Raw genomic sequence first — 18,018 nt, 5'->3', positions numbered from 1 at the left:
TTGTTCCTCAAGTACAACATGAGAAAATACCTGCCTGAAGACTGAAGAGAGAGCTGCATGTAATGATCTGCCCAATGCACGATTCATGCTTGGCATGCAACAGATATTCATTTCCTTCTCTATTTTTCTATATTGCAGGAAAGGATCAAGGGTTCCTACCAAAAAATCTATTTTGCACTGCTTCACATTTCTATTAGGTAGTATAACCTAGTTTTCTATTTCTGCCTTCCACTGTCACGATTTCATTAGCATATTCAATTTCTCATCTTATTTATAAACCCACATTATTGTTTTTATAATCCTTACAAGTTATTTTTGCTCCGGTGCCTCTTTGCACCATCACGAAATATATTTTCTTCATTGCCGAGTGGTTTCTTCAATTATTCTCGCCTACATATAAACGCCGTCGCATGCCCTCCTGTGATTTATCTTTTCACAGCCCTCACAGAGCATGATTTTTTCTTTGAAGCTTTGCAATGGCTTTGTTTGAATTGGACGTGTTTACGGTCTCTAGACCAAGCAGAGTCTTGAGCACCTTTTGGTGGGTCTGTGGCTTCTCTTGTAGACCCTTAGCTACAAAGTCATTAACAAGAACCCTTCAATCCTCCTCTACTCAAATCTAACTTCCATCCCATGTCTTCACATTAGCCTGCCTCATCTTCATGCAGCTCTAGTTCCTACCACTTCAGTGGCATAAATCAGGATGTGTTTGCCTGGCACTCACAATAGAGAAAAATCTATAACACTTACATCCTTTGGCTGCCATAAAGTTGTTCCTGACAGAACAGAACATTTTCCTTTAACCAGCTTTCCCTTCCTTCCCATTCCTGCCTTTCTTTAAGGCAGGGTTGAATATGTATATATGACATATATATATATATATATATACACACATATATATGCTATATGGTTCAACCTTATATGTATTTTAAAATATAAATATATTTTTATATTTATGTATTTATATATAATATTAATATATTTTTAATAAATCTACATTTTAAGACCATTTCATATATTAAGTACTGTGCTAAAAAGAGCATCACCAAGTTAAAATGACTCCTTGATATCATAGATATCTATTTTTTTATACATACTAGTACACACTAATTTATGTGATTGAGATCTACGTGACAAGTAAAGCAACTCTCAAAGATGAGCAGTTTCATTTGCTGTTGCTGCCATCAGGGGCCTTCAGGGAATCTGAGAGTTGGGAGGGAGGTCTGGAGGTCGCCATGCGTTTCCTTCCATCCAGTGAAAGAATCTTCTTTACAGTTTCAGCTGTGGCTGGTCATTGTGACTTTGCCACCGCCTCTCAGAGGACGCGGCTCTGAGACCAATGCCACTTCAGATGACTCCTTAGACTGAAAGTTCTGTCTTTGATGAGCTGATGCTCCCTCTGTATCATGACCATTAAGTTATTTGGGGTTAGCCTAGATTCATTTATTTGATTGCTGTTTTCTGCTGTTGGAGAAAATTATTTTATTAAGAAGCATTCTCGCCGAAACCGGTTTGGCTCAGTGGATAGAGCGTCGGCCTGCGGACTGAAAGGTCCCAGGTTCGATCCCGGTCAAGGGCATGTACCTGGGTTGCGGGCATATCCCCAGTAGGAGATGTGCAGGAGGCAGCTGATGGATGTTTCTCTCTCATCGATGTTTCTAACTCTCTATCTCTCTCCCTTCCTCTCTGTAAAAAATCAATACAATATATTTAAAAAAAAGAAAAGAAGCATTCTCCAACAGGCAAGCTGACATTAAGTAGACTTGAATATATTTGGAATTCACAAGTAAACAGACCAGAAACTAGCTCTCTGCTTTAATGCAAAGATGAAATCTGTCCGATTTTCTTCTGGCAGAGCTATGCCTTTGCTCTCAGGTCTGCTGTCTGCCTCTGCCCTCAGACTCAGTGCTTCAATGGGTCAGAAAAGTGGCTCTCTGTGACTTTGAAAGGCCATTAGTATATCCAGTTGTGTGATGAATTCTAAGATTTTACAAAGGATTCCTCTTGCTGGGTGTAAGGAAGCATACTTCCCAACTCATTTTGTTGGGAGGCACGATTAAGACTTCGCTAGAAAAGAAATGGATCCACTATGTGCTCAAGAGTATTTACTAGTATGACCTCCAGCACACTTTATCTTTTAGAATAATAATACAAGCATAGGAATACCTAAATCCTGCCAGGGTTTTAAAAATTGCATTGCATTCATGCCTAGGTATAACCTCCCATCATAAATCCTGAAAAAGACGGAGGAAGGTGGTGACAGGCCATTCTAGTGCATAATGAGGGATGCATATTTCAGTGCTGGGGCTGATGTTTATGTATGTGATTACTCAGAAGGGGTTTTATTTAACATTCCATGTCTTTAAATTAGGTCTATTTTAAATATAATCATAACAGCTATGCTTTATTGTATGCGTGCCAGGCAATTAATAAGTGGTAATTTGAATCTCCCCAGCCCTAAAAGGTAAGTCTTATTCTTTCTGTTTTACCTATGGGAAAACCAAAACCCAGAAACTAAGACCTTGCCCAAGGTTACACCCAGTAAATGGATTTCACTGCAAAGCCCACATTTTTTTTTCTCTCCTACATTCTTTCCCCTGGACCTCAGCTCATTTTGGCAAGGAATTTATGATTTTTAGGCATCTATTTGTTTGGCCCTTTTTTTTTTTTTTCCCGGTTGAGTGGTATGTTTACCTGTGCCTACAGAATAACATATAGATGTATGAGAATCCTTTTTTATCTTCCAATATTATAGTTCTACAAACCACAAAATCTTGCCTTACTCCTATTAAATCTGATACAAAATAGAACTAGAGAGATGATTTAAAAAAAGAGAGATTGAAAATTTTGAAACTCACTTTTTTTAAATAGGTACCGTCAGGCTCATGTGATAGCTTGCTAGTTAATTTTGTGGGGATTACTGTTCTGAATGATTCAATAACTTCTGCTGCTCTATTAAAAATCCTCTTTTACATGTGAAGACCTAATGAGGAAGAAACTAAGATCACTTCCTTGAGTGACTTGAAAGTTTTACATGAAAGTGTCACCCCAGATGGGACAGCTGTGCCTCAGCACATTTGCATGAGACCGACTTTGCTAGCAAACCATTTCACCCACACACTTTCCCAATCAGCATCGGCATTTATGAGCAGCTCTTCAGCAGTCTTGTTCACATGCATATCATTAGTGCAGTTTACTAGAAATGCCCCGTAGAATGTTTGTTCCTCTCACTTCCCTAAAGCATTAAAAGAATTGGCAAGTGACAAGTCGTTTCTGTGTCAATCATACTACTGTTGCATTTAGAATGTAGAAGACACAGATGCTCATTTATCAGTGGCCTCGGGCCATGGCCCAGAAAACCCATCAAGTAGGAGGCAGAGCTAGAAACACAAAGTCTTTTTTAATCCATTAAAATATATGTTTGCTTGGACACCAAACTTCAAGCAAGTAGTGATCTGTAACCCAGCAAGAGTTATTTCACTCCTAGAACATCACCAGGACCCGCTGATGGCTTTCCTATGGGGTTTCCTCACTGGGTTCTCACAGATTTCTTTCAACAGATTTTTGGTTTCCAGTGGTCGGCAAAGGCATTAGTCAACAGAGCCAAATATCAATAGTACAACGATTGAAATTTCTTTTGAGAGCCAAATTTTTTAAACTTAAACTGTATAGGTAGGTACATTGTTATTAACTTAATTAGGGTACTCCTAAGGCTTAGGAAGAGCCACACTCAAGGGGCCAAAGAGCCGCATGTGGCTCATGAGCCGCAGTTTGCTGACCATGGGTTTAGCCTTCTTCCAGGCTCACATTGGTGACTGATGTTTCGGCACACATGGTGGCCACAGGAAACCCACCAATCTGCCCACTGTTGTAGAGAGCCCAGAGGTGGTGTGGAGGGGGGATCAGCTTCCTTCCTGCCATGTTGGTCTTTCAGGGTTGATGGAGGTGCTGCTGAGATGGTGCAAGGGAACTTTGGAACTCCATACACATGTAAGCTTATCTCAGTTGTGCCCTGGAGCCCTTGGCTTTGCACAAACTTCCCTTTGCCTCCTAAATGAGACTTCATCTTCTGATCTTGATTTCAAGATCATAGGGATATCCTTAACTTAAACTTGCCATTCTGCAGGGATATGCAGATATCCTGCCCACCTCCAAGTACTGCATCCCAGGCACTGGGTACCCTGGTCAGGGACACCTACCCCTCTTTTCTTCAAGACACACCTGGGAGACACCCCCTGAATGTTGCTGTGCCTGACTCCATTACAAGGGTGCATCTCACATTTTTGCACAGGCCCAGGTCTCATATGTGTTTGATTCACTTGTGGAAGTTGATATTCAAATGAATTACATTTCAATAAAACATGCTAAAACTTGAACATCGAAGTTAGTGCATTAGCCTTCAGAGATTGTGAGTGCCCTGTAGCCACTGACAGGGCATTTAAATTATTCTCTTTGGGACTTCTCATCAATGTTGGAAGCATATTTTCTTTCAAAATTCTCTCAATGATATATCTTTATCCTTAGAGAAATAATTTGGTTATGTCAGAATAGCCCAAAGTCATCCTAATTCAAGTTTGCAGAGTAAATTATGTGATCAAGCTTGAAAATACCATTTAGGGTAAAAAATGGCATGCAATAAGACTGTTTTGTTGTGGAATGAGCACCAGTCACCTGGTCTATTCTTAACCTCTTATGCTAACCTGCCATGTGTGTCGATTTCTCTTTGGATTAGTTATTTCCTTCATAAGTTGAGGGGTTGGACTATATGATATCTGTAGTTATTTTCCTTTTCTGAAATCATATGGGGTGGGTGTGTGTGGTGTAGGTGTATGATTAGGTATGGCCCATACTGGCTTCATGCCATAAGCATGTGCTTGAATGTATCAATTCTCATGATGGCTACATGGTGGTAGATCCTGGTAGAAGAAGAGGACTTACCTGGTGTCTGGTTAGAGCTTGAGGTGTGCAGGGCTGGTGCTGCTCTGTTAATGGGTGTGTTACAGTTACACAGGAGGGGTCAGTTGACTGTAGTAATTTTTCTGGGAGGGAAAATCTACTGGATTGAAACGGAAACTCAAGGGATTCCATGTCTGTTTGATACTCCATTCCTATCTGCTTGAGATCATATAATATGATTGCAATGAATTCCTGAGCTAATTTGGCAATAACTCTTATTTATATTTAGGTTTTTATTATAGCAGTAGTTCACTGATCATTTGATTCCAAAAATAATTTTCTTCTACAAATGTACCCTTGACATCCTAAATGTATATTCAGATTTAATGAAAGAAAAAGATGTATTATAGAAAAGGCAGTATTTTTTAACCAGACATACAAAGAAAGAAGCATTAATTTGCTTTTAAAATTTATTACAAATGGAAGCTGCTTTCTAAATCATAATTGATAACAGTTTAATTTGCTTTTTTTTTTTTTCAGTGTCTGGTATGCTCATTTTTATCATTTAAGATCAAGAAAGTATTTTCCAGACATTTTTGCCTTTGTTAATTGATTGGGTGGTTATTCGAGGTATTTTTAAAGGTATTTTAGTAAATATACTTAAGTATTGATAGTTCATAGAGCCATTGGTTTGAATTCAGTGGAAAATAATTTTATTAAAGCTTAAATAAAGCTGTGCAAGCAATTTTCCTCCATTACAGTGTCTTTGGGGGCTGCGTTAATTATAAGAACTGGGGCAATTGGAGATGTTTACTCAGCATACAAACTCCTCATTGTTAACCACGGCTGGTGTGTGCTGACAGCTGCCTCTTAGAGAAATGTAACCCATGGTTAACGGTGGAAAGGGGGGCATTAGCATAATTTTTTGGCAACGACTAAGCTGGAGTTTCAGTGTTGCCTTCAACAGTGACTCCTTCATTAACAGGGTCTTATCAGAGGCCCAGACTCCACAGGGGGTGGGAAGGGGAGATGCAGCCATAGGATCCTGCTGTAGGTAACCAGAATCCTGTGTGAAATGTCTGCTTCTGAGTCAAAGAGAAAAGCATTTCAATTGCTCATGATTATGATTTTAAAAGGGCCCGTGGAAGAAAGACTTTGTAAAGGAACTGCTGATGTTTGATCAAAATTGGCACAGTGTAGAGGTGGCTTTTTTGACGTTGACACTAATGCATATTATGTTTTCTATAAGAGGAATAGGAATTAAAACATTTTTGTTCTTCAGGGACCAATTCAGACAAAAATAAATCTGCTAATGCAAGACTTAAGAGTCACGAATAAATTATATCCCCTGAAGGTTCTCTAACTTCATTTGCACGTTGTTAAAGGTATTTCAAACAATTTGGGGGGAAATTGGATATTTTTGAAGGCATATCAAGCCAGTATCGGAAAATAATAGATAATGACAAATACTTACTTTATATTAATATTCATCCTTAAAACAATAAACTGCTCCCCAGGACTCAGGATTCTCTTTGATTTCCTCAATAAGAAAGAAAATTGTTAAATTAAATATAAGTGATAATATTGGGTAATGTAAGATGAGGAAATAGCTACCATTCATTGAGCACTTACTATATGCCAGGCAGGCACTGTGCTAAGTGTCTTGTTTCATTTTCATAACCACCTGACCACTTAGGTGCTACTATTAATGTAGTTGTGTTGCAAGTGGGAACATTAAGCTCCAGGAAAATTAGGTTATATTTCCAAGGTCACTCAACTCAGAAGGGGTAGGAGTGAAATTGGAGCACAGGTCTTTTGTTCTGCAGCCTGCAGCAGTTCCTCTATCACCCTAGGCTGTTCTTTATCATCAGTGACAGTCATGGCTATTAGTGATATCTTCCCGAATCCACTAAATGATCCCCCTGAGCTCCTTTCTACTCTCCTCTTACATAAGAGCCACTGTTGCTATTTCACATACCCTGATAATTCTATCCAACAGCCCTTCTTCATGTCAGTGCTTCTAGCAGTTTCTTCTTTGTCCAGTTGTTTTGGTTTCTATTGGGTTCACATGTGCTGACCAGGCCCCCCATCTCCTCTCCACTCCAGGTAAACTGCCTGGAAAAAGGGGTGCCTCACTGGGCTGGGACCAGACAGTGTCTTTGCTTCAAATTTTCTGGAGGCTTTTTCCTTTTTGATCCTTGTGGGCCCTTAAAGTGTGCATAGGGATCAAATATAAATGTCTCCAAGGACTGACAGAATATCCCCTGGTTAAGTTGACTGGGGTCTGGGGATACTCTGGGCAGATGGAGGAGGATGCTTTTACTTCCCCATTTTACCTTGAAACAAGAGGGGTGCAACAGAATGCAAATATATTCCGAAACTAGAATGTCTAAAAATTATTCTTGAAAGGATTTGTGGAGTCTCAGAAAGGTTTGGGCAACCCATGTAGTTTAAGGGGTAAACCCAGAGTGCCTTGGGCCAGCCCACTCTCGGCAGCCCATGAGCCTTAGTCCTTTTCAGTTTGGTTATGTCCCTGGAGCAGGTGTGAACCAGAGCTGCCTGGCGGCCTCCTCTGTGGTTGGAAGCTCCTCTGCGAGCATTAGCGCTCCATCAGCGTTCTCCTCTGATTTGGAACTCCGGTTGTACAATAAGAAATGACGGAAGTGACCTGTGATTAGGATCAGCTTGAATAAGGTCTGTTACTTTTTACTACTAAAAAATGAGATTTGACCTGAATTAGGAAATACACTAATTTGTATTATGTATCTCAGTGATTCTCAGCCCTGGCTAGACATTAGAATTACCTGAAGAACTTTAGAAAATACCAAATGCCAAATGACTTGTCCCAGAATAATGAAATCAGGACAACTAAGGCGAGACCCTGTATCATTTCTTAAAATCATTGCAGGCAAGTGGAATGTGCAGGGGGATCAGGGGTTGAAAACTACTGAGTGGAGAATGAAAAGCAGCGAAGTAGGGTTTTAGACTGTCCCTGCTGTTACTCAGAGTACAACTAAGACTGCTAGTGAGCTTACCAGGTGCTCATTATGTGCAGGTATAGTTCTAACTATTTTTCATGGAATGAAAATACCCTGGGGTAACTCCTTACAATAACTTATGAACTTACTTCATTTTTACAGATGTGTGTATGGAAAACTTTGAGGAGGTAAAGCAATATATTCAGAGTGGAATGATACTTCTTGGGGATATTTTCTATTGTAAAAGTGAGATATAATCTGTATTTGTAGGTATATATTATGTCTGGTTTTTTATTGCTCTTGTCACACAAGACTTTGATGGTTCTTGCATGGTTAGCATGCCTTAGTCCTGCCAACTGAGATCCAGGTATACTATGGTAATCAGTCAGGAATCTTCAGATGCCAAGTCACAAATTGTGGCCTCCTAATTCCTGTATCAGACTTCACATGAGTTTCCTGAAATGCATATTTGTAGCAAATAGTTTACGTGATGGTGGAAGTCGGTAGACATTGATAACATACTCTCCGCCAATGACTCTGGAATATGTAAACACTCTAGTAAGTCCACAAATTGTAACCCTTTGCAAATTCACACATGATCTCTCATGTTATATTTACCACCTTCAGGACTTGCAACTGGATTATATGGATGGGTTAAGGGAAGGAGATGAATCAAGGATGACTCTTGGATTTTGGAGTCTATGGGAGAAAGGATGTGAGGTCTCCATCATGAAGGGCTGGATGGGTAGGGTGAGATTTAGAATGGATTGTGATTTAGCTGGTTGCAAAGTCTGAGATCACTCGCCTTCTCGTCAGGGCATCATTAATACCATTAAACCATGAGTGCGTTGTTGGCAGTGGTTTTGGTGTACAGCTCCATACATTTTAACCCACGTACAGATGTGGGCCGGCTGAATAGTGTGCAGGGCTGGAGTGTTACGTCTGATCAGCTATCACGCGTGTCCTCCCCCCACCTGAGCAGCCTGGACAAACCTGACTTCTCCAAGAGGGTTAGGTCGATGCCGGCCTGAGCTAGCAATTTCTTGGCGGTTTAGAAACAGGCCCTTCTGAAAGACTGACCGATCGTAGGAGGGGAAACATGTGGTGGTATACTGTTCCTTTTTTTCTGATTTCACAAGATACTGTAATCCTTGATCCCAAAAGGAAGGACTTGAGATACGAAAAGGAGGCTGACCAGTGTGGGTACTTTCTGGAAAGAAATGAAATGATGCGCCTCCAAAAATAAGAGGTACTGCCTCACAGGGTGCTAGGACCTGGGATTAGAGACTGGGCACAGAAGTGGACATTCATAGAGCAGTGGAGGTGGGTGATAGGTGAGTGCTTGTCCTTATCCTGGCTCCAGACCCTTCATGAGCCCTCCTACGGAGCACCAAGCTCAAAGGCTGGAGGGATCTTCTTTCCCCAAAACTTGACACCCTCAGTAGAATCCTCTGTAAGACAGACCAGCAGGAAGCTTCTTTGATGTTTAGGGAAGCGCTTGTGATAAGTGTTCCCTTTGATCTCCACAGACAAAAAGCTACTAGCTTCAGGTTTGAAAATTCTGACAGTTTTGTTTACTTTGTACTAGGAAAGCTGAAGTGAGATCCTAAGATGAAAAGCTCTACGTAAATACATTATAATAATACAGTTATACCCTAGGAAAAGAAAAATTTGCTGCTTCCAACTTAAGAAATCCAGATATCTTTTCTTTTCCCTTTCTGTACATCTGTTATAAGCAAAGGCATTTAGAGCCTCTGTCCTAAGAAGATGTAGGAACATAACTGGATGGGAGGTCAGGGATCTGCTGGTGGAGATAACAATGGAGTCCACAGTGCAAGTGCCCACACTGGTCAGCCCTGTTCCTTTCTCTGCGCAGAAGGAAATGAAGTCTTCTATTAGGGTGAGAGGGAGGGGGGAGGAAGGGAGGGAGGATATTTGAGCTGAGCCTGAGTGAAGGGAATGGGGAAGAGCTTTTTTTCTCCAGAGAAGAGAACTAGTTCAAAAGGTCCCTGACCCACAAGAGGTTGGTGTGTTGGGAGCAGAGAGAAGGCTGTTGTGGCTGGTGGCGGGTGTGGTAGGAGGCAGGGCTTGAGGTCATGTAGGGTTATAGACCATACAAGGTGCTGACTATTTTGTTCTTGGAGAAACAGATTTTAAACAGAGGGCTAACATGGTCGGATTGATAAGGTTAAAAGATCCCTCTGATTGCTGTATGGATAGGAGAAAAATTAGAGATCATGGAAGAAACCCAAGGGCTCTCTGGGATGGCCCAGAAGGCCTGGGGAAATGTGATCAGATTTGAGTAATATTGTGAAGGCTGAGCCAATAGGACTTGCAACTGGATTGTACGGGTTAAGGGAAGGAGATGAATCAAGGATGGCTCTTGGGACTTTGGAGCCTATGGGAGAAACGGTGTATCCTGTAACCCAACAAGGAAAACAGGGGAGGCAGAAATTGGGGGATGGAATCCAAACAAATATAGAGTTCTGCTTGGCCTGTCAAAGGGTGAGTTGCCTGTAGACAATCAAGAAGGAGGTGCTAAGGAGTCAGTGGGACCCCCGTCTGGAGTTTGAGGTAGCAGTCAGGCTTGGTCAGTCCTTTTTAGGAGTTTCAGGGACTTTGGTTCTTATGGAAACTTTCAGTGTTTTAGAAACATTAGTTGTTGGAGCTTGAGATTGACACCTGGAGAACATGCTGGAGCACGCTGGGATTTCTGCATCCCTCCTGGGAAGACACACTTACATGATGAGCACACGGGAACCCTCTGCAGCTATACCCATGCCTTGTAGAGACAGTTCTGAATATCTCTCTAGACCAGTGGTCGGCAAACTGTGGCTCGCGAACCACATGCAGCTCTTTGGCCCCTTGAGTGTGGCTCTTCCACAAAATACCGACTTCTGTGCATGGGCCACGAAGTTTCAATCGCACTGTACATGCGCACCCACACGTGGTATTTTGTGGTATTTTGTGGAAAAGCCACACTCAAGGGGCCAAAGAGCCACGAGCCGCAGTTTGCCGACCACAGCTCTAGACTCAGGTGATTGTTCTTCTGAATTCTTTTGTGTACTTCCTCTTTGTTAAGCCAGACATACGTCTCACTTCCTATTTGTGTATGTTCCCAGTGGAGTGCAGCACAATCATTAAGAGCTAACAAACAGTAAATCACATTCATATTTCAAAGTTTCATAAAAATAACGCAATCACGAGCATGCCAGGTGTTTGTGCTTCCATGTCTTTCTTGTGCATGGATATTGCAGGCCATTGTCCCTTTACCTCGTCCAACTGGCCAGTGAGAGTGCAGTCCTTGTTAACATCAAGTGGGTGTTAAATCAGAAGACTACATAGAAAAGGGGATGGATGATGCTTCAGGACGGAAAAGGGCCCGCAGGCCAAGCCCACTTATTTATGTTTGGATAAATGTCCCCACTTGAACTGTCCTTGGCCTAAACTCTGCTTCCTCTTTTTATTCCAATTTCTTCAGCCACTTTCGCTCTTTCCTAAAAAATCATCTTTCATCTACTCCAATGAGGACATTTACCTTATTCCCTGTGCTACTGTTCTAAGTACTCTTGTGTTTACCATATTTTTTATAGTTTGTTCTGTGAGAGAGTCTGGTTTTCTTCACTTCTCGTGGAGATGATTTCCCCAGGACCGACAAGTATTGCCTCTTGAAGAAGAGTCTCTGGTTATACTGGTCATATCATTGGCTCCCCCAAGTGATTCAGCATGTTGCCAGGTGGGCACCTTGGCCATACCCAGGTTGCCGGAGATGTCAACACCCTAGGCTTTTTGGATAGGCAGATAACCGAGCAACCTCTGGAAAAAAGTCTTCTCTCCTCTCGCAATTTAATAGCTGTGTGACCATGAGCCAATCATTGGATTTCTCCAGGCCTCTGCTCTCTCCTCCATAAGCAGGGGTAATTACAACCCACTCATGGTACTTGAATTACATGAATGAATACCTGTAAGACACCTAGCAGAGTACCTGCTATATTAAAGAAACTCTAACCTTTAGCTCCCGCCCTAACCCCACTGAGTCTTTGTTCATCAGGAAACAGTAACCATGCACTCTGAAAGCACACAAACCAGCAAGTGGCTATTATACTAAGACAAAAGGAGCTCGGAAGCAAGCTAGACTGAAAAGATGAAGGAAATTGACAATCAAGACAAAGTGGAGAAACAGTGCAGTGGTTCTAGGACCTGCCACCTCAGCCTCACTTGGGAACTTGTTAGAAATGCAGGTGCGCAGAGCTGCTGAATCAGAATGTGTGGGCACAGGGCTGGGAAATCTGTCCTAAAAAGCCCTATATTGCCAGGAGCCGGTCCATGCTTGCTGTTTCAAGGGACCTGGCATATATGGCATACTGTTCTTAATATGTCTGCTCACCTTCTTGGCACTATGTGTTTTAACCAAGCTCTCTGAGAAAGGTTGTTTCCCCAGGTAGGGATTTTACCCTGAAGTTAGGGAGGGAATAAAACCCCTCAACTAAGTGCCAGGTGGGTAACTAATCACTTTAACTATGAACAGTCATGCTTAAGCTACATAATCTTTACTCCCTGGAATGGAGATAAGAAACGCCCTAACCTTTGTAATAGAGATTGATAGGATTGAATCAACTGGTATAAATACAGTTGTAAAAAGACAGCAGGACTGAGAACTTAGAACACAGAACTGAGAAGACAGAACCAGGAGGCACAGAACCTACACAGAACGTTCTCTAGAGACAGAAGAACTTCGCTGGAGAGAACATGGCAAAAGTTCCTGGACAGAAACTGGCCTCAGAACCTAGAGACAGAACCTAGCGAGAGAACATGGCAAAAGATCCTGGACTGAACCTGACTACAGAAATTGGCAAGAGAACCTGACTAGAACCTGGTGACTGAACCTGGCTGGAGAACCTGGACAGAACCTGGCTGGAGAACCTAGCAAGAGAACATGGACACAGAACCTGGCTGGAGATCCTAACCAGAACTTCGCTGGAGATCCAGACCAGAACTTGGCTGGAGATCCTGGCTAGAGATCCTGGCTAGGCTGCTGATCAACTGAACGCTGTCTCCGTGTCCTTCCTTCTTTGCTGACTACGTCTATGCCTTTGGGGACCCCTGGACCTGCTGGGGTTGGACCCCGGCATCTGGCGCCCAAACAGGGACCCCTAGGTAAGCCCCACTCTCAGGATGGATAGGACTCCACCGTAGGAAGAGGGTGGATAGTCTTCGCCGACTCCGTCCACACCTTTGGGAACCCCTGGAACAGGATTCCCCTAGGTAAGCCCCCCCCCCCATTGAGAACCCCCCCACTCAGGACGGATAGGACTCCACCAGGGTACTGCAGACCCCCCTATAGAGGATAAGTAGGGTAAGAAGGTGGATAGTACAGAACTTAGATTGAGAAGATGTGCCATACTGAGTCCAAAGAAAGAAGACTCTGTATTGATCTTTAGATTAAGAAGATGTGCCATACTGAGTCTAAAGAAATAAGACTCTGTATTGATCTTTTAACACATATGCTTGCTAGCAGAGGAATTAAGGTTACTCCCAGTCAGACAGAACGTTTTATACAAGAAGTATGTCCATGCTTTTCTGAGGAAGGAAAGGTAAATGTAAAGGCATGGGAGAAGGTAGGCCCAAGGAGCCTTATCCTCAACCCCACTGCAGCCTTTCCACCCTGGGAAAGTGCAGGATTGGCAAGTTCTCCCTGGGGTGATAGATCAGGACTCAGGTAATAGCAGAAAGTGCCAATCCTACTCTTAAAATGGATACAAGAGAGCATTTGGGGTTTTTCTTTTTAATGCCTGCTTTTAAAAAATAAAAAAGAGGGAATTTGCCAGGAGCCGGTCCATGCTTGCTGTTTCAAGGGACCTGGCATATATGGCATACTGTTCTTAATATGTCTGCTCACCTTCTTGGCACTATGTGTTTTAACCAAGCTCTCTGAGAAAGGTTGTTTCCCCAGGTAGGGATTTTACCCTGAAGTTAGGGAGGGAATAAAACCCCTCAACTAAGTGCCAGGTGGGTAACTAATCACTTTAACTATGAACAGTCATGCTTAAGCTACATAATCTTTACTCCCTGGAATGGAGATAAGAAACGCCCTAACCTTTGTAATAGAGATTGATAGGATTGAATCAACTGGTATAAATACAGTTGTAAAAAGACAGCAGGACTGAGAACTTAGAACACAGAACTGAGAAGACAGAACCAGGAGGCACAGAACCTACACAGAACGTTCTCTAGAGACAGAAGAACTTCGCTGGAGAGAACATGGCAAAAGTTCCTGGACAGAAACTGGCCTCAGAACCTAGAGACAGAACCTAGCGAGAGAACATGGCAAAAGATCCTGGACTGAACCTGACTACAGAAATTGGCAAGAGAACCTGACTAGAACCTGGTGACTGAACCTGGCTGGAGAACCTGGACAGAACCTGGCTGGAGAACCTAGCAAGAGAACATGGACACAGAACCTGGCTGGAGATCCTAACCAGAACTTCGCTGGAGATCCAGACCAGAACTTGGCTGGAGATCCTGGCTAGAGATCCTGGCTAGGCTGCTGATCAACTGAACGCTGTCTCCATGTCATCTCTTCTTCGCCGACTCCGTCCACACCTTTGGGGACCCTTGGACCCGCTGGGGTTGGACCCCGGCACTATATGTAATTCTGATGTACAATGGGTTATCTACAAATATTGGGTGAGGAATCATGGTGCATGTTTCTGCATGTGTATATCTGTGTGCACACACACCTATGTGCATACAATATTTGTAACTGCTGAAACTATTAACCAAGCGTGGTAATACAGCAAAAATCCTGCCCATTTTTCTTTGGTATGATTGTCTGAATAGAATATATATCTAGAATGCTTATTTGGAATGACTTTGTACTGAATTCATTTTGGGTTTAAAAGTATTGATTCACCAACTTTCTTCTTTTTCTTTTTCCCTAGGAAATTCCACTTACTTGGATGACCATGGACCACCTCCTAGTAAGGTAAGGCCTCTGCTTGTGGTGTAAATCCCTTTTTCCTTTTCTTAGTACCTACAGCCTCCACCAACCCCAACCACATCTCTCCTGGTTCTGAATTCTTCAAAAGAAAATAGTCGATGGTTGATGTCAAGCTAATATTTGCCTTATAGTATGGAGAAAAGGAAGCATGTGGAGGTAGCCAAAATGGTGAGAGAGGAGAGCCATGGTCTCATGAGTAGCTGTAGCTGTCACAGCACTGGAGGTCTTTGGCTGCTTCCCCTGTTTGCTACCTCATTGGCCTCAGCATCCATGCTGGCCCATGATGTAATGCCCACAACTCAGCTTCCCCATCCCTAGAGCCTTAGCTAGACTCCTGCCCACTTCTCCCCGGCCTGCCTTCATTGGTACACTCCACCCAAGGCTCAACCCGTTAGAACCAGATTTTTCTGCCAGTGCCCTCCCCAGGCTGACGTGGCCTGGCCTGTGTGCCCACCTTTGTTCTTTCTATAAGCAGTTTGGGCTTTACTTTTTAAGGGTCAGGACCATCTAGCGAAGTTCTCTAGCCCATTGTACATCAGATTTACATATAGGGCTTTTTAGACAGGACCATCTAATGTAGTTCTCTACCACTAGCTACTTTCTTGAAATCAATGAAAACCAAATGTCAGTCTACAAAAATATAAAGACAGTCTTTGACAACTGAAGGTGCTGCCTGCAAAGTACAGTTTTAAGTGCATACTGAGAAGAAAACCAACCGCTAACCTTAGCAGCTGGAAATTTATCCTAACATCAGCTCTGAGTTGGGGATTTGAAGAACTCCACCCCATTTAAACCCATGAGCTTCAGAATCAGGTGTTTCCGGGTTCACCACTGGCTCTGCCACTTTCAGTGTATGACATTAGACAAATTACTTAGTATTTGAGCTTGAGTGTTGTAATGTGCAAAGTAGGATTAAAAATACTGCCCCCAGTATAGGACGACTAAAAGGATTGAATGAGGTGAAATATGACAAGCACTCAGCGTCTGGCATGCTATGAACATTAAATAAGTGGTGGGGAATGTTAACTAGACTGGGGTAACATTAAGATCATTGATGAATGGTACAGTAGTGCTTGTCGCAGTCATGAATGGCTCTACCGCGCGGCCCACTGCATATTGAGTGCCTGGGAAGCTGTAGGTACTAGGAATACAAATATGAGACGACACAAGAACAGCAGCAGCAAAATAGCTCCTACCCTGGAGGGAAAAAGGATGTAGGATCGGACACCATCTGAGAAGAACAATGTCCATCTCATCTCAGTTTCCTCATGTCCGTGCACTGCTGTTCATTCAATCTCACTGAGTTGGACCATGCCCCCAGAGCTGGAATCTGAATTAGATCTCCTGGCTCCTATCCCAGGTCTTTCCACGAGGCCAGTATTCTCAAACTGGAGGCTAATTGTTAAAGCACAGATTGCAGGGCCCAGCCTCTGGGTGTCTCATTTGGTAGGTTTGAGGTGGGATATGAGAGTTTGCATTTATAACAAGCTCTTGATAGATGCTGGTGCTACTGGTCTGGGGATATAAGGCCACGGATGTAGAGAAAACCATTCCCCTGGCCATTTTCTGTGTGTGTGTGTTTTACTGCTAATAGCCTACAAGGAGCGGTATGGCTAATTATTTAAAGGCTATTTATTAGTATCATGATGACTCCCATTGTAACTTTTTTTGTAGTGAAAACGTATTTCCTTTGGTCAATAACCTGCCTAGGAGGGAAAATGAGTCAGGGTGGGAAAGAAGAATAGCGCAGTTGGCCTGCTAGGTTCCTTTGCCACTGATTGTACTTCTCTCCCAAGTGGGGCCAAGTGCCCTGCAGGGAAGAGGTGTTAGGTGGCTCTGTATGTGAGACCCATCAGCTGTTTCCTTCAATGGCATGTCGGGGCATTGCTTTGGGTTCCAGGTTTGATCAATAGGGTTTTACCTCTTCAGAAGACCCAGGCCCACTTTATATGAACTTACCTTCTTTTACTCAATCTTTGGTGACCAGCCTGGGGCCACCCCTTTAGTCTGCCTGGGGGCCTTCCTCATGCTGGGGTGCCCATCCTGTCTGTCCCTTTGCTAGTGTCCTCAGTGCCTGGGTTCTGTGTTTGCGGGGCTCTCTCCCTTGCCCCTGAAGGTCTTCCTCTGTCAGTGCATTGTGCCACCCCCACCCTCTGCTGCCCCATGCAGTTTGGCCTGCACCCCTCCCTCTTCCGCCACCTCCAACTAAGGCTGCCTGTGATACAAAACTGATCAGGTCCTATCAGATCATTTTACACCACTTTCAGAATAAAAGAGATTGTAAAATTTTCCAAGTTTGAAAATTGTGGCTATAATCTCTTTAAACAAGCACAAGTTTATATAATACAGTCTTTCACTATAACTATTTTCATTATCTAGAAGTGGAATAGCAAAAACACTTGACTTTCTAAGCAGTAGCCAAAATAAGAATAATACAAAAACGGGTAAAAATAATATTGGTATGTTAACATCTTTTCATCCGTGCTTACTAGTTCTGGCAGGGTAGAAATGAATCCCAGCAGTGACGAGGTCAGACTGCCAGACACCAGTCCCTTGAGTGTCCTCCGAGGTGGGGAGTTGGTTATTTAGGTTTACAGACCACTGGCATATCCAGGGCATGGTGGCACCCAGAGGATAAGGACTCATACATGTGTGGCCTCCAGCGTGAACCCCCCGCCTGGCAAGGGACAGCAGGACTGCGTCCAGACCCACAGTTTTTATTTCTGTTTAGCATTCAGAAATAACTTTTTGATGCCAAGACCCAAAGAGCTGTAATCTAGATAGAATAAGATTTGTAAGCCCTGAACATGTACCGAGGTTTATAGGCGGGGGTCTCATTTTATTAAAAGCGCAGTTCGACAAGTTTCACATTCCACAAGTAATAGCCTTTTGGGGAATGGGGTGTGCGCCACACGGCACACACAGGGCCCAGGTCTTCATTGTCTCCGGTATTTTCATAAAAGAGAACCAAATGCCTCTGATTTTCACTTGTTTTTCAAATCTACCTGAACCTCGCAGCTCACCTCAGTTTTTGAGCTAAGTCATTTAAAAACAGATGTTAATATTTTCTTTTGTTGACCACTTTTTTACTGGCATTCTGTGTGTGCACAAAATACAGTCCTTAAGATTAGATCCCTACTAGAA

The 18,018-nt window shown here is 42.9% G+C and overlaps 1 protein-coding gene across 4 annotated transcripts in view; it reads left to right on the top strand.

The window, feature by feature from the left end:
• Positions 1–18,018, top strand: part of UST (uronyl 2-sulfotransferase) — a 264,462-nt gene that overhangs the window by 96,113 nt on the left and 150,331 nt on the right. For all 4 annotated transcript variants that reach the window (XM_036315992.1, XM_036315989.1, XM_036315991.1 and 1 more), the window contains exon 2: positions 14,816–14,859. In XM_036315992.1, the coding sequence (XP_036171885.1) occupies positions 14,816–14,859 (44 nt within the window). The remainder of the gene's footprint in view (positions 1–14,815; positions 14,860–18,018) is intronic.

This window comes from Myotis myotis, unplaced genomic scaffold, assembly GCF_014108235.1.
Source record: "Myotis myotis isolate mMyoMyo1 unplaced genomic scaffold, mMyoMyo1.p scaffold_m19_p_7, whole genome shotgun sequence".
NCBI classification, from domain to species: Eukaryota; Metazoa; Chordata; class Mammalia; order Chiroptera; family Vespertilionidae; genus Myotis; species Myotis myotis.
The sequence above is the reverse complement of the archived record's forward strand: the minus strand, read 5'-3'. Positions and strand labels throughout refer to the sequence as shown.